We start from the raw sequence: 15,378 nt of genomic DNA, 5'->3' as shown, positions 1-15,378 counted from the left end.
CCTGCTTCTGGCCCTCTCTGCCTTCCTGCCTGTGTGGCATGCTGTCGGCTGGGCGCCCACCTCCGTGCTTCTGCCTCCTGCCTGGGAGGGCCTGGCTGCAGGGGGCTTACCCCTGCTGTTGGGGGGGCAACCTGGTGTGGTGCAAAAAGGCACCTCGTAAGCAGCTGTTGGAGTGCTGGGATGCCCTGTGCAAAGCCAAGGTGCTTTTGTACACACCTGGGTTTTATTGTGCTGGGAGAAACTTAAAAAAAAACACAAAAAACAGCTGGGGAGGGAGTAGAGGGACTCGGGGTGCTCATTGCTTTTGCTCTGCAGCTCGCTGAGGACAAATGCCATCGTGCTGGCAGCCTGCTGGAAGCCACCTGCACCATGGCCACCCCTGCTGCGTTGTGTCCATGGAATAAACCCCTTGCCGTGCCCTCAGCACGCAGCAGGTGCCGGGCACCTCAGCACCACCGAGTGAAGGGGGGGATGCTGCGGCCGGGGGGGCTCCCTCGCCTCAGGGGCAGGCTGGGGGCGAGGCAGGAGCGACTCCCCGCAGCCCCCAGCAGCGGGCTCGGCCTCCCCTCAGCTCCCGTCCCTGAGGGCCCGGGTCCCCCCGTGAGGCGGGCGGGTGGCTGCGGTCCGCCGGCCGCCAGGGGCCGCGGTGGGGCCCGGCGGGGCCGTGAGGCGAGGCCGTGAGGCGAGGCGGGGCCGTGAGGCGCGGGCCGGAGGCGGGCGGCTCGGCCATGGAGGCGCCCTCGGTGTCCTCGGTGCCGGCCGCCTCCGCTTCGGGGGCGCCGGCGGGGCGAGGGCCCATCAAGGGCATCCTGAAGAAGGGCGGCGGGAAGGCGGCGGGGGGCAGCGCGGCCACCGGGGCCAGGCGGGCCAGCCCGGCCCGCGACGACGACGAGCACGGGTGAGGCCGCGGAGGGGAGGAGGAGCGGGGCCGGGGGGTGCTGGGGGGCCGCGGGGCTGCTTTGTGGTGTGGGCAGCGGGGTAACGCTGCCGGTAAGGGCAGTAACAGCAGCTGTGTTCGGCAATGCTCAGCGAGCAGCCTCCAGACTGAGCAGCAGCAGCGCGCTGGGTTAGTCCCGAAAGCCTCGAGGTGGGCTTGGGCTGTGGGGACCTCCCCTCCTGCCTGCTGTGAGCGCCCGGTGTGTGGTGACAGCGCCCTGAGACGCCATCGCATTGTGGTGACCGCATTCTGCACACCCGTGTTTGTAGGAGCTCTTTGGGCAGTTTTCTTCGCTTGGGACCTCAGTTGGTATTGCAAGGAGAGGAATAACAACCATCAAAATGTGCGTGCAGGGTCCTTTCTGTCATGGTCATGTTCCTTTTCCTCTTTGCCTAGTCTAAGTCAGCCAGGTAGGAACTCAAAGTTGTTCATTTTCTGTACTGCCTGTGGCAAAGGCTCCTGCTTTCCAGAGAGACATTATTACGACTGAAGGAGTGGCCTGATATTTTTGAAGAAATGGAGTGTAAGTAGCAATACACTGCACATGAGTTGTGTGTGTTTTTTTTTCCTCCTCTAGTTTTAATATAAGCACTACATACTTATTATCACGCCAGGCATACAGTGAAACTGGCTGTGAGGGGCCTCTGTTTCATTTTCTGTGGTCTTTCTTCTACCAGCTTCAAGAGTGATCAGAAATACAAGCAAATGAGCTGAGTGTGTGGTGTAGCTGGGGGTAAGCAGTTAAGCAGACAGGAATCCAGCTTCTTGTTCTTATTTACTGACGTGAATCAATAAATGTGTTATTAGATTAATTCTGAAATTGCCTTGCAAGTTAAAGCACATTGCCTAAATCTGGTACACTGCATTAGAAGATTTCCTGGAAAGATCAGGATGGGGAATTTAAAGCTAGTTTGCGTGCAGATATCATTTTTTTAGTTGGTGACTTCATTACATCAGCGTTGCTTCTAAATTTAGCAAAATCATTTTGTGTTCTAAAAGAATTGGAAGCAGTGCAGCTGTGATGTTCCTTGCAGACTGAAAACTGGCATATGAATTAAGGTATGTTTTCTTTGTGCACCTCAATCAGCAGCCTCCATACTTCTTTCTAATACTGAAAGTCAGATCTGACTTTCCTTTAAAAATAGCTGCAGATAAAGGAACTCATTGTGTCAGCTGTCATCTTGTAAAGTACCGTGTTCAGAAGAGCTCTCACGTATTTGCATCATTATCGACCTGGTACTGTTAGTGATGGTGAAATTCTTTGCAAAACTTCCTTAATGAAGATAGGATGCAAAAGAGAAGTCTGTGAAATTGGGACATCACTGGAGCAGCATCCTGAGAGCTGAGATGATGGCTTGTGGTAGATACGTTCTTGGCAATGCTGGTATGTTGTGGTTTTTTTTCCTTAAAGCTCCTGTTAGAGCATCTGAGGGATCTGATCTGGCATTTTACAGAGTAACTAACTGTGTTTGTGTATTTAGCAGACTCTTAATTCCCTGACCTGGTTTGCAGCATAGTCCTGCCAGCAGCTGTGTTGGAGTCTGCTATGGTAGGAACGAGTGAGGTGTGAGAGGTGTTCCTTCGAGTAAGACAGCCGAAACTGACCTGTCAAGGTGTGGTCTCAAAATAAATGCTTACTTAAATGTTTAGGGATGTGAAAGAATATAAGCGAACGCTTCGTGAATTTCTCATCTTTTAGATTTGATTTTACTTAGGAAGATTATATTTCATATTTCTCAGGTATAGAAATATGAATGTGGCCCCGTGAAGTCATGTCAGGAAGCGTTTTCCTGTGATGCTCCTAAGCTTTATCATTAATGTTATGCTGCTGTGGCATGCCTAAGCATGCCAAATTGGAGGCAGTCAAAGGAGGTGTGTGTTTTTACAGCACTTAGTCACCCTCCTGTGACAACTTTTTACGTGAAGTGGTGAAATGACCCGTTTGTCTGTTTGCCACTAATGATAACTTTTTTTCCTAGCTGAATTTTAAATGGTGCTCTGGGAGGTGTTCCACAGCTGAGATGCTTACTGTTGGAATCTAAGTTTAAAGAAGTGGATGTGAAAAAAGAAATCACTAAAATATTTCTCAGTCTTGTATTTGTAAGATACTGAATCGTTGGCTGTAGACTGTCTAGTTTTGAGACTGCTGTATGTGAAAGATTTTTTTCCAGGTTTGCCAATGTTACTGTTAGGTTTGGCATTGTGAGCCTGGGTGGATTAATCCTGGATGTCCTCTGGGCGAGTGCAGGGAGCACAAAGGCACCTGGTAGGAGCATCTCCCATCTGTCACATCTCCTCTGCGACCAAGCCCCGTCCCTGCAGCATACATGCCATTGTCTGACTGCTGTGGCTGGTAAAAAATCCGAGGCACTCGATATGTAACCATATGATCATCTTATGTTTGTCGTACATGGACTCTAAGCAGGTGTTTAGCTGATGTTTAACTGGTCATTTTAAGGATCTTAAATAGGTAGGTTTGAGTTGCTGGCGTTCCTGGACTAGGGCTCTTGCTTTGTCATCACGAAGCTTCTGACTCCCCACCCTGCTGGAGCAGGCAATCTGACTCATGCTTTGTCTGCTCAGATTGTAATCTTGGTGTTGCAGCTGGGACAAAGTGACAAATAGATAGGAAACTTCACATAAGACCTGGTTAGTATATGCTAAGGTGATTAAGCTTATTGGTATGCAGTTCTAGAGCACAAGTTCGTGGCGCGTAGGGTTCAGCATCAGCTCCTCCACTTTTATACTTTTTTCTCTCTTAGTTTTTCTTCCCTTGTATTATGCAGAGCTTTCCATGAAGGGTAAATTTAGTTTGTACTTGGACTTTTGCGTAATCAGTTTTGTTTTGCAGGTGGTATGCTGTCTAAAAGCAGTTATTTTATTGCACCTGAATATATATTTTAAATCTTGTAATTTATTATTGGAACGGTCTGCACTTAAATAAGAGTAACTAAACTAAATTCTTTCAGCCAATTGCCGACCCCACCCCTGGAATAAAACACAAACCTAACATTTGCTTCCCTAAATAGTAATTGTCCAACACTTCACAAATACCTTAATGCATAAAGAAATATTAAACAGTGGGATTATTTTGCTGTTCTAACGTTACATTTCTTGACTTAGTCTAAGGGAAAGACCGCCTCCTGTGGTGCTTGCACTAGCATTTTAGAGAAAATGTGGAACCTGCTAGGTGCTGTTGACTAAACCTTTCAGTCACTTCCAGATAGCAGAGTTGTGGCTGTTCCTCTGCCCACAAGGCAGCTGCTTTCCTTCTGGCCTATACACTGTCACTCTGGGTAGGCTTTTATTTCTGCAAATGTACATGAAGTGGAATGTTCTCTGATTAACTGAGGAAATTCTACATAATCTACCATCACTGGTGCCTAACTATGTGAAGCATGAAACTCTTGTGGCTTAGTTACACCAGTAAATCAGTACGGTTTTGAGATTCCAGTTTAGAGGGACAAAAGCAGTATTAATTACCGGCTTGTTCAGTCCAATCTGTTTTACTGCAGGAAGTTATTTGTTGCTCTGTAGTGTTTGTGCACCAGTTTTGCTTGTAATTGTAGCAGCTCACTGAGCAGAGGCGAGGTGGAAGTTCCATGGCTTTTTGCAGCAAGCACTGTGGGTTGTAATAAGAGGAAGAATGATTTTAGGTTAACTTGTAATGAGAGCAGGCAGTTAATAGGGCAGTGATTGAAAGAGTGCTGGTTTCCTGAAGATGTGCACAATGTATTTGTACAGCATTGAGTTCGTTTAACTCCTGTGACTTGTTAAGGAAAGTCAAGTCACGATGGTAATTTGTTGTGACTTAACAGAAGTATGTACGGGGCAGTGTTTAATAACCATGTTTATACTTCGAACATGCCTGCGTGTCATAACAGCGTGCTTTTGGCTAGTATATAGGAAAGGCTCAAAGACATTCTCAGTGTTTGTTTTCTGTGGCCAGACAGAACAGATTGTTTTTAGAAGATTCAAGAAGATTGACTTCTCTTTCTTATTTCAGAAAAAAATCCCAGAAGTGGGATGAAATGAACATCATAGCTACGTACCACCCAGCAGGCAAAGACTATGGCTTGATGAAAATAGATGAACCTAGTACTCCATATCACAGGTAGGTTTGCTGAATTGCTGTCCTAAATAATAGCAGGTGACAGTTCTGCTGCAGAACTGCGTTATGGATGATTGCCTGACAGACTGTGTAGTCCTACTGGATATATACAATGGATGTGCATTTACAGAGCTTCTAAATAACGGGTTATAGCTATCAAGATGTACTGCCAAAGTAAATTTTTGGGGATGTCTATATGTATCAGGTTTTAGTCTTTCAGTGGAGTTAGTAAGTCTGGCTTGTATTGACATTTTTCGTTAACATCTGTGTGCTAGAATAACAGCTTTCCAAATTTAAATTAAGTATTGATATAAATGACAATTTATGAAGTACTACAGGAGTCTTTTAATTGAGCATTGCAATGTCTTGAATATTTTATGAATGAATTTTTAAGCAGCAAATTATTGATAAAGGCTGCTTTTCTTCTTTGCCTTCCAAGCATGGTAGGAGATGACGATGAAGATGCAGTGAGCGATTCAGAATCAAACGAGCCCTTAAAAGCAGATGTGTTGAGTAAAAAGTAAGTATTTTAATAGAGAACTGACTAAATATCACTTCGCTTTTCCTAGAGTGGTTTGCTTTTTGGAAAGGCATCACTGTATATTCTAGATGCTGAATTTTTGCTATTTTCAGAGTAGTTTTCTGCATTGATTGTTCCACTGGTACTTAACATTTCTTGGATCTTGGTAGTATACATAAATCATATTCATTATTTTGCTATATTTGTACGTGTGTTATAGAATTTCATGTATTTCATATAGTGAAAATCTTAATGCTCAGAATCTTGTATTGTATGCTTTATGTAGACTGGCAGCTGCAGCTGAAGGTAGGGGACCTAAGATTATAGCAAGGCTAGAGGAAAGCAGTGAGGAGGAGGATGAGGATGAAGAATTAACACCTGAAGAACGAGGTAGGCATAAGTTGGTGGTTTCTATACATATACATACACATAAGTAGTTTCATTTTTTCAGTACTTTATCTTCCCAAGTATTTCTTACTATCTGACCAAGCCTTTGTCATTTGAAAATGGAGATACAGAGTCTTTGAAGGGAAAGTAAAAGATTAGAAATGAACAGATCAGTTGTTCAGTCAGGACTGTTTGGTTTGGGATCTACATATACAGAGGAGTTTGCTGGTACTGGCAGCCCACTTGTACAGAAGCTTAATTCCTCTTACGAAACCTAGACTTCTCAAATGAGCAGCTCTTCCATTTTGGGGGTAGGTAAGTACTTAATTTGAACGTATTTCAGGTAGATGTAACAATTTAATGAGAACTGCTGTGATTAAGACTCTACTACTTGCTTGCAATAATACAGCTGTTTATTTCTCAAAGTAGTTGGTAGATGGGTCCAGACAGAAATCTACAATTATTCAGAAGAAAATTACCTCATGGATCTTCAACAGAGATGTTACTTTACATTAGCTTGGGATAGAACATTTTGAGGAAACAGACATTCAGTAATACTTCTGAAGTTTCAGGATTGTGTTAGAAAAGTAGTGTTGGGGCTGCCAATAAACCAAGTTTAACTATGAGACCTGCTTTGGAAATGTTGGGTGTATGAAGCAAAGATAAGTTTCAAGCCACAGGGAAAGATGAAAATGCTTTCTTCAACATGTGGTAAACATCTCTCTTATAACTAGCCTTTGGTAGCTGGCCAGTAGTCAAGTTGAACATCTGTAGAAGTTCGTCTGCTGTCCCACTAGTACATCCTGGCTTGTCCATAAGTCTGCTTAGAAACCAGAGTTGTGAAACTGTGGAAAATTTACATTACTGGATGTTTCTCTTCATTCAGACTTCATTTTACGTGCGGACAGGTTCTTTGAAAAGCCCTTCAGCCATTCCAGTTCATTAATTACTACTCTTTTCATAAGTCAGTTTAAAAAAAAAAACAAGGATTGTTTGGTCATAAAAACGATGTACTGTCGTGGTAGGAATTAACCTGACCTAGGAAGTGGTTGGTGCTCATGCCTCTCTGGAGAGGAAGTAAGTGATTTTATTTATTTATTTTAAAATATCAAATCTTTGCACTTTTTGTCCACAGAAAAAAAGAAGCAGTTTGAAATGAAGAGAAAAATGCATTACAATGAAGGACGAAACATCAAACTGGCAAGACAGCTCATCGCAAAAGAACTACCTGCTGAAGATGATGAAGAGATGTGTGATGCTGCAGATGTAGAAACGATGAATACAGAAGCTACTGAACATGGTGAGGTGCTGCTTAATCAAAAGCTGTATTTAACTTGTGATCCTTTCAGCTGTTGGGGTGAATATGCTCAAGTGTGAGAATAGAGAGGGCATGGTATCGATGTAATGCTCAACGTGCAGTACTGTGTGCTGTTGTGATAGGTGGATTTGCGGTGTGGTAACAAAGCAATCATCACTGTTTATTAAACACATGGGCTTCTGTTAGAGCACAACAGAAAATCAAACACCTCTGCTTCAGGCCAATAGTATCTCCACAGCATGCCTGACTCTTGGTAGTGAAGTTGCCAGCATCTTTTTTTGTAGGGGAGTTTTCCTGTGCAGGACATTTAAAGCTGTGGCCACAAGGGAGAGCCTGGCCCTATGTTGTGGCGTGCTTCCCATTCCACTCCCAAACCATCCTGTAGTCAGCAGTAGGCAGCTAGCTTGAAGGCTTCTTCCCTGTAGTGCATCTAACAAACTTCTGCCTGTCTCTTGGTAACTTAAAACTGTGCTGTTAGGAGTTCAGTATCACTTGTCCTTAGGCGTTAATGCTCAGTCTTATAGTATGGGATGAGAACCTCAGCCTCCCCTTTTAACATAGCTGCTGAAAGAAAGCCTAGGGCTCCTAGCTGGGAGCTGTTTCAGGAGCTTGCTGCAGAGCCGTCTCTTGATAGCAATCTCTTAGAACTACAGAGGGTGACACTTTCTCTGCCATCTTTAGCTTCTCTCTGGGACTATGTAACAAAGTCTTTGATTTTTATGTATTCACCAGGCCTTCTGGTGAATAACTACAGCTGTTCAGTACCTACCTCTGTGTGGAACAGCACATTGAACAAGTTTCTGGCATTAAAAAAAATAGCCATCTCTTGCTAATGAGACTAGTGGTGATGACTCTAAGTCTGTAAGCCTCCTTCATCTGTTGCTTGGCAAAACTAGAGACATTAAAACAGCCTGCAGACTTGGGAAGATGCTGCATGGGTTTAAATTGGTTCACATTTGCTTTGCACAACCACATGAACTAGAAGCTCTTCTAAATATAGTTTAAATTCCACTACATAAAAAGGCGATTTGCCGAGTTGCATTTAAAAAAAAAAAAAAAAGTTTTGTGGATTGCACTTTTGTCTTCCATTATTTCTTATGGAAGGGCTAATGCCTTCATACTTGCTTTGAGAGGGTCACTTGTTACATGTCTGAGACCCATTAATGGCCTGGATTTCTACAGTAACTTGTCATACGCCTTATAATGGCTATTTACTAGAACTTCACTCCCCAGGGGAAAGGAGGGCTCCAATAGGCAACCTTAGGACCTTTCTCCATGGCTTGAAGCTGCCATCTCTCTGCACTCTGCTGTAAGACAGAGGCAACTCCGCTCCCCAGCTGCATTCTCCAGTGGACTGAAGGCACACCTTTGCAGCATTTTTCCATCTTTATTGTTGAAGTCCATTCCACCTTGCCTCATAACCAACTTCTGAACCACAACTGGTAATTATCTATTTCAGACTGCTCATGGCGAATAGGTTCCATAAATGTAACTGTTTGGCAGGTTATCAGTCCATTAACTAACTGGTTCACCTCTGCCATGGCTTATAGAAATACTTTCCATTAACTCGATGTGGTTCTCAGTTCTTCACTTCTGTTTTTGTATTATTCTGCTTAACAAGCCCTGGCATTTCAGTATCTCCTAATCTCTACATCAGCTATCCCAGTTTGTGTTCTCTGTACTTGATCAGTTCTTCTGAGGTTCAATACTGGTCTCACTCTTGTAGCGGCTAGTGAATTGAATGATAGCATGCAGGATTGGTCAAAGGACAGGGATATCTGGTCAAAGCTGTCAGTAAGCAACTGTCTTCGGTCACTGCCCATGTTTTAAGCAATTTCTACGTTGAGATGATAAGTGTTCAGTAACGCAGCTGTGTTAATGCCAAAGTTTTACTGGAATAACATTTTGGAGATGACATCTCTTGGTTACTCTGTCACCTTTATTCAGGGGCACAAAAGAATCTCATAAATGTGAATTATAGATTTTTCAGCTACAGAACATTTCTGGAATAGCTAGTTCTAAAACTTGCTGCTTGGATTCATTTCTAATCTGTACTTTTGGTTGTGCTAGGCAATTGGATATTTAAACAGTATTTTAATTTGTTCGTTTCCTTCAAGGAAGTGGATCAAAACGCTAATAATTTTGTTTCTGAAATTGCCTCCTTAGAACTTTAAGTGTGTTAGGATGCTCTTGGATCTTTCTGAAGCTGTGTGGAAAGTCTGTAATTCATCTGGATAGCTTTCAAAGAGCTCTTCAACTTCAAATCATTGTATTTTAAAGTGCTTTCGTAGCAGAGAAGGAGTTTTCTTCAGTGTATTGGGTGATGCAGGCGATGACTCTGGCTTATTTTGTCTTCAGTCTGTGAAACTAACAGCTCTGTGTTTAAGTGCAGAGGAAATGTCTGTCTTTTACTGCATGTTGTATTAGCTACATTTTGATAATTTATTCCAATTGACTTCAATTTTTCTGAAGTTAGAGATCATCTAGAGATCATCTAGTGATGTAGCTGCCACTCACCTTATGTCTGAGAGTGTAAATCCATGTAAGTGAGAGCTGCTATGCAGTGTCTGTTTATTCCAGTGGAGCAGCATGACTTCCATAGCACTGATGATCGCGTCAGGTGCAGATGTGACATGCGGTATCTCGCAGTGGTCTGTTGTGATGCCAGGGCTCCTCTGGCTCCTTGTTTTTTCTGGGGGCAATGTGAAACCCTCTTGTCACTTGGAAGCTTTTGGTCCATGAAGATCCCTTCGAGGTTCTTTGCTTCTCTTATCCAATGCTTCTTTCTACCCTCTAATCCCATCTGTTTTGTTTTTCAATAAAGCTAGCAGTGTTCTCCTGATCTCTGCAAACTCTCCTTTTTGTTATGTCTGGGCTGAAGAAGGGGCTAAGGATTTGAGACAAGTTTTTTAAGAAGGCTTCTGTCACTTACCACTGAGTCCACTAATGTAAGTTGCGCTTCTTGGTTACAGAATGAGATTTCTTGCTGATTGAAATGAAGATGACCAGTCCAGTCAGTAATGGTGAGAACTGTTTGTGTATTTCTGCCCCTGTTTTCATCCTGGGCTACCAAGTATTTTATATGGATGGGTTGTTCCTTCCTTGCCTTATTCCTGTACCTTATTCCCATGCATGTGGGTTACACCAGTCAAGCCTTTGGGAGGAAAAGGAAGTTGAAGTTGTAGCAGTCTGCATTAAGGTTGATTCAGCATTTCAGCTCCCCTGGAATTTCTCTGGCTATTCCCTTTTTATGACTCCATGAACAATGCAATAGGCTTGTGCAAAATAATGACCTTTGCTCCTCTCTGCAAACACCTTTCCTTTACAAATTCTATTTGAAATCACTGAAGGAAAAGTTCTTCATTTAAGTTGATTTAAGCATAATGATTGACATGCAGGCCTGTCTTCTGCTACACAGAAGTATCTTTCCTCAGGAGAGACAAGGGTGTGATCTGTAGTAATTCACCTGACAGGCAGTAAAACTATTGTTCTCTGCTTATGGCTCGTTTAGCATTATTGCAGCCATGATAAACTTACTCAGGTACTGCTGATCAGCTTAGCTGTCAGCTGACTGGGTGTGCTCTTTTGGACTTTGATTGATACAGAATACATTGTGTTTTCTTAACCATGGTGAGCAGCGCCCTGAAGATGACTTACCTGGAAAGACTGGGGTCATGCCTAAATTGTTCCTGCTTGTTGGGACCGAGTATAACTCCTGCACAAGCCTAACTGGCTTGCTTTAAGCTTATCGTGTGGACGTGGCCTTCTCTGATCTTTGCGTTATGCAGCTGAGTTTTCAAGCATATAGATGTGTGTGTGTGTGTGTAAATATATGCACATATTCACATAGACACGTGTATAAATAGCCTTTGTCAGTGGGTTTTTTCATGTGAAGTAACTGATGAGAAGGAACCTCTTCTCTGATTTATTACTGTTCTTTAGTTCAAAACCGTTAGTTGAAGACTTGGTGAACAACTCATCAGGCTGTGCTACTTCCTTTATTAGCTTATTTTGTTTTTAGAGTGTCTCATCTGGAATTGAAATTTGACCAGAATAGCGCTATGCTAAGTGGCATTTCAGGAACCTCATATGTTCTGCAAATTGCTCTCTTAAGTCTTGGGTTAAATACTCCTGATTCCAGGGTTGTCAAGAATTCAGTGCATGATGTGCTGAAATGGCTTTGGCTCTCTCTTCAAAACATGAGGGTGAAATAATTATTTTGGAGGCTTCAGCACTCTGAAACTAAAAGCATACAGGCTGCTAAGATGGGTTGCAAACACTGCCTTTGGGGAAGCAAAGATGATTTCAGGAGTATATTTGTGTGGTGTTTTGTTTTTTGTTGTTTTATATATTCAATGAGTGTTACCTGTAGTTACCTATTTTTGTAATCTTTCTTTGCAGCACATGCTACTCAAGACCAGCTGGAAGGTAGAACACACAGCATAGAAGAAATCTGTCCAGAACTGTAACTGCTTGTCAAAGACACAAATATAAACACCGCTTCATGATTTTTGCTATTAAGGCTCTTAAATATTGAGAAGCATATCAGTTACAATGTTGTATTGCCAAGAATGTTAATTTTAGACTTGTCCATTAGGCAGAAAAAAAATCTGTCTAATTGATTTATTCTTGTGCCTAGTATTTCATGGAGAATACTGCTTTATTATCTGTTCAACCAGAATGGCATTCCCTGTATGTATAATGCTGATTATCTTGCGTAATGTACTGTTACTCTTCATGCTTCGAAACACAGACACTATCTCTGTTTTTTCACTATTTATTTGACAGTGCTCTAGGTGTGGTATCCCTTATGGAAGGGTTTGGGATTCAAGAGCTAAATGGTACAGCATATATCAGACTGACACGCAAGCTATTTATCAGATGTATTAAGCAGTATAAAAAGGGATTATAGAAGTTTTAGAACTTTTTAAAAACAATTTTGACCTCCTAATCTAGATTTCAGTGTATTATTACCCGTACTTCCTCAATCTCTAGAAGAGCTATATTTTTCAGACCAGTATTTGGAATCAGTTATTTGCTTCTGACTAAGGCAGTGCTAACATCTGGTGGAGGGAGTGTTTTACACTGGAAGCATGCTAACTTGAACTTTGAATTTAACTCATTTTCTCTTCCACTGGATGTTTTTTTTTTTGGAGCTCTCTTGGTTTATCTTGAGAACATGAAAGTTCCCTCTGACTTTTCTCTTAAAGCCACATCAACTGCTATTCTTACGGCTCTTGCTTCAAGCTTTTGATCCTTTCCGGTTGCGCGATGAGTTGTGCTACTAGCACCTGAAGAAAAACACCCATCCATAAGGAAAATCCACATCAGGACTTGAAGATGGGCTGAGTTCAGGCTCTGTCTGTTCTTTATGTGAAGGTAACTGCTGGTGATCTGCTTGTTTGGGGTTTGTAACCTGCATACTGAAAACCACTGGTCTAAATCTTTCTGCATCCAAGTCAGTTACAGCAGCTGCTTCTGCAAAATGAAAGCTGTTTGGAAGATTAGAAGGGAAACTGCCTAATTCAGATGGGTTGTTTATGATGTGGTTGTGTAGCCCTTGTAAGGAGGGTTCTGAGCCTCCACACGCTGTAACCAACTCCCCACTCGGTGGAATCTGACTGGGGAATGTTCCGGTGTCCAGAATAGTTCCCGGGTTTTGTCACACCAACCAAGTACACACTTCAGCTTCAGCTTGATTATGGAATTCAGTGTATATCTTAATTTGAGTCTGAATTTGATATGTTGCAAAAATCCATAATTCTATGGATCTATTTTAAAACGTCTTTGTCCACTGTGTGTGTGAGGTTTGAATAAAGCCATGGAAGTTATTTTACAGTTACTGGCATCCAGTGTGAGCTTTCATCAAATCCCAGAGGGGGAGTAAAGCATGAGAGTGCTGTCACTCACGAGGTTTATACAGGAATATATGAGATATATTTTATATATATGTGATATATTTTATATATAACACTGGGGGCTCGGTGCCGGTACGTGGCTGGTGCTGATGTGTGGTGAAGGCCCCGGGCCGCCCGCCATGGCAGCCTCCCGCCGCCGCCGTGACCGACAGGCGGCCCGGCCTATCGCAGCGCGGGGGCGGGTTCCTTCCTTGCCGAAGAGCGCCGCCATTGGGCTTTCGGGTCGCCGTGGTAACGGGGTTGACCAATGAGTGAGCGGCCTACGGCGGTCTCCCCGTTGGCTTGCCCGGCTGTTACTCTTCTACGGCCCGACGCGGAAGCGATCCCTGAGCCGCCCGGCGGTTGGCTGCCTCCTGCGAGAGGCACCCTTATTGGCCAGCCTCCCTCTTAGACCCTCCCCTCTCGCTTTGCGATTGGCCGATCCTTCCCCCTCCTTTCCCCTTGGCCCGGCCACCACCCCCCCTCCCTCCTCCTCTCCAGCTAAGCTCCGCCCACCCTCCCACCCCATTGGCCCACCCCCCCGTTCCCTACCCCCTATTGGCCCGCGGGGCCGTCAGTCGCGGCGGGGCGCGGGAGGAGGGCAGAGGGGCGCTCGGTGTCGGCGTCCCCTCAGCAGCCGCCGGGCCCCGCCCGGCCTCGCCCCGCGCCCGGTGCCCGGTGCCCGCTGCCGGCAGCATGAGGGTGGCCGTGGACTTCGAGGAGTGCCTCAAGGACTCGCCGCGCTTCAGGTGCCGGGGCTGGGGGGGGCCCTCAGGGGGTGCCGGGGCCTCGGGGAGGGCCCGGGGGAAGGCGCCGGCGGCTCCTGAGGCGGCGGGCCCGGGGCTCGGGGCTCGGGGCTGACCCCCCCCCCCCCCCAAGGCCCCTCACAGCCTCCAAGGCGCCGTTCCAGGCTTTCAGGGCTAGGAAGTGGTTACAGGCGTGCAGCCTGGTTGTAGCGAGGGTCGGTGCACACAGGGATGCAGAGCGAGGCTTTTATGGGGCTGTTACCAGAGGGAGCAGTGCCCTTGTGCTGTATCCCCCGGCTCACAGCAAGGCAGAGCCTTGGCTGCCTCCTGACCTCGCCGAGCAGGTGGGTGTAGTCGCGTCCGTCCCATCGGTGTACCTGTTGGAGCGGTTAAATGAACCTGTCAGGAGGCGCACACTGCGTGGAAGTGTCATAGTTTGCTTACACTGTGCTTACAGCCACAGAGAGGACAAGGAGGAAGTAGATGAATCAGAGTTTCTGAGTCACCAAATCCCTTTTTTCACAGGGAACAACTTAAACCTTTCAAAACACAGCTACGTACAGCTTCACAGACATGGCTTTCCTGCTTGTCTGCCTCTCACGAAGGTCACGTCAATCACTTTTTGGTCTTGACGTGAAATCGGGAATACACTGAATCCAAGAAGGGGTTGTTAGTTGATGTACAAAGCGGGTGAAGGTAGCATGATAGAGTTGCTGATACAACGATAGATAATGGCCACAGAGATTCCATCAGACGAGCGGTGTGTTATTTCGTAGTAAGGTATCTTTTTTCCCAGCAGATAAAGAAATCTTTGGATTACAAAACCTGAGGCAAGGGCGGCCTTCTTGCGTCTCTGTGCTTGTGAACTTAGGTCAGATCAGGTTGGCTCACGTCTGGAAACCTGACATTTAGGAGCTTATTTCTGAAAGGGCAATAGGAACAGCTGTGAATTTGAGCCCAGTTTTGTAAACTTGCAATCATGTTTTGCTGTGTGTGATTTTTTTCCCTAATTGTGCTCTTCCTTTGAAGCTTTGAAAATAATCTCTCAGCAGTCATGTGCTTCGTGACTCCCGTTCTTGAAGCGTGGACAAACCGACGAGCTAGCGAGGAAGTGCGTCCGCAGTTCTCCTGCGGTGTGTTGCTGTCATCCCTCGAATGAAGAAGTTGCTTAGGGAGGGGCCTCGGAGCAGTCCCTGGGTAGCAAAAACAGAGTTGTGCTGACAAGTTCTTTTTGTGTAATCAGGAATTCCTGGAGTGTCTTTTAATATCCAGATAGCGTTGTGAAATAATACTTTCTCCTTATCTTTAAACACTGAGCATTTCAGTTTCAGAGGTTATTGGAACAGGCTTTTTTTTTTTTTCCTTCTTGTAACTGAAGAATCATTTCTTGTAATAGATGAAGTATGTGCTGTAGCAGCCCCTTTGATCACTTTAAAGCTAAATCATTAGAAAGGACAGGTAC

At 44.7% G+C, this 15,378-nt stretch overlaps 2 protein-coding genes across 7 annotated transcripts in view; both read left to right on the top strand.

The window, feature by feature from the left end:
* The first annotated feature begins 666 nt into the window (after nt 1-666).
* PPP1R2 (protein phosphatase 1 regulatory inhibitor subunit 2) lies at nt 667-13,115 on the top strand. Of its 3 annotated transcripts, XR_011811279.1 has the most exons (8): nt 667-898; nt 4,944-5,051; nt 5,488-5,568; nt 5,855-5,958; nt 7,091-7,255; nt 8,507-8,715; nt 10,246-10,296; nt 11,675-13,115. XR_011811279.1 is itself a non-coding variant. In XM_038183576.2 (7 exons), the coding sequence occupies exons 1-6, from the start codon at nt 729-731 to the stop codon at nt 10,248-10,250; spliced, it is 633 nt and encodes a 210-aa protein (XP_038039504.1). In that variant the 5' UTR covers nt 671-728; the 3' UTR covers nt 10,251-10,296; nt 11,675-13,115. The 3 variants fall into 3 exon arrangements, 2 of the variants coding, with proteins under 2 accessions (XP_038039503.1, XP_038039504.1); XM_038183576.2 differs by lacking the exon at nt 8,507-8,715 and having other exon boundaries at nt 671-898; XM_038183575.2 differs by lacking the exons at nt 8,507-8,715; nt 10,246-10,296 and having other exon boundaries at nt 668-898.
* A 613-nt stretch (nt 13,116-13,728) lies between these two features.
* Nucleotides 13,729-15,378, top strand: part of ACAP2 (ArfGAP with coiled-coil, ankyrin repeat and PH domains 2) — a 65,392-nt gene continuing 63,742 nt past the window's right edge. For 2 of the 4 annotated variants that reach the window (XM_038183564.2, XM_038183562.2), the window contains exon 1: nt 13,729-13,919. In XM_038183564.2, the coding sequence (XP_038039492.2) occupies nt 13,867-13,919 (53 nt within the window). In that variant the 5' untranslated portion in view covers nt 13,729-13,866. The remainder of the gene's footprint in view (nt 13,920-15,378) is intronic. The other 2 variants (XM_038183566.2, XM_072042329.1) reach the window with 1 other exon arrangement.

This window comes from Anas platyrhynchos, chromosome 9 (genome assembly GCF_047663525.1).
Source record: "Anas platyrhynchos isolate ZD024472 breed Pekin duck chromosome 9, IASCAAS_PekinDuck_T2T, whole genome shotgun sequence".
In the NCBI taxonomy this organism is placed as follows: Eukaryota; Metazoa; Chordata; class Aves; order Anseriformes; family Anatidae; genus Anas; species Anas platyrhynchos.
The sequence above is the reverse complement of the archived record's forward strand: the minus strand, read 5'-3'. Positions and strand labels throughout refer to the sequence as shown.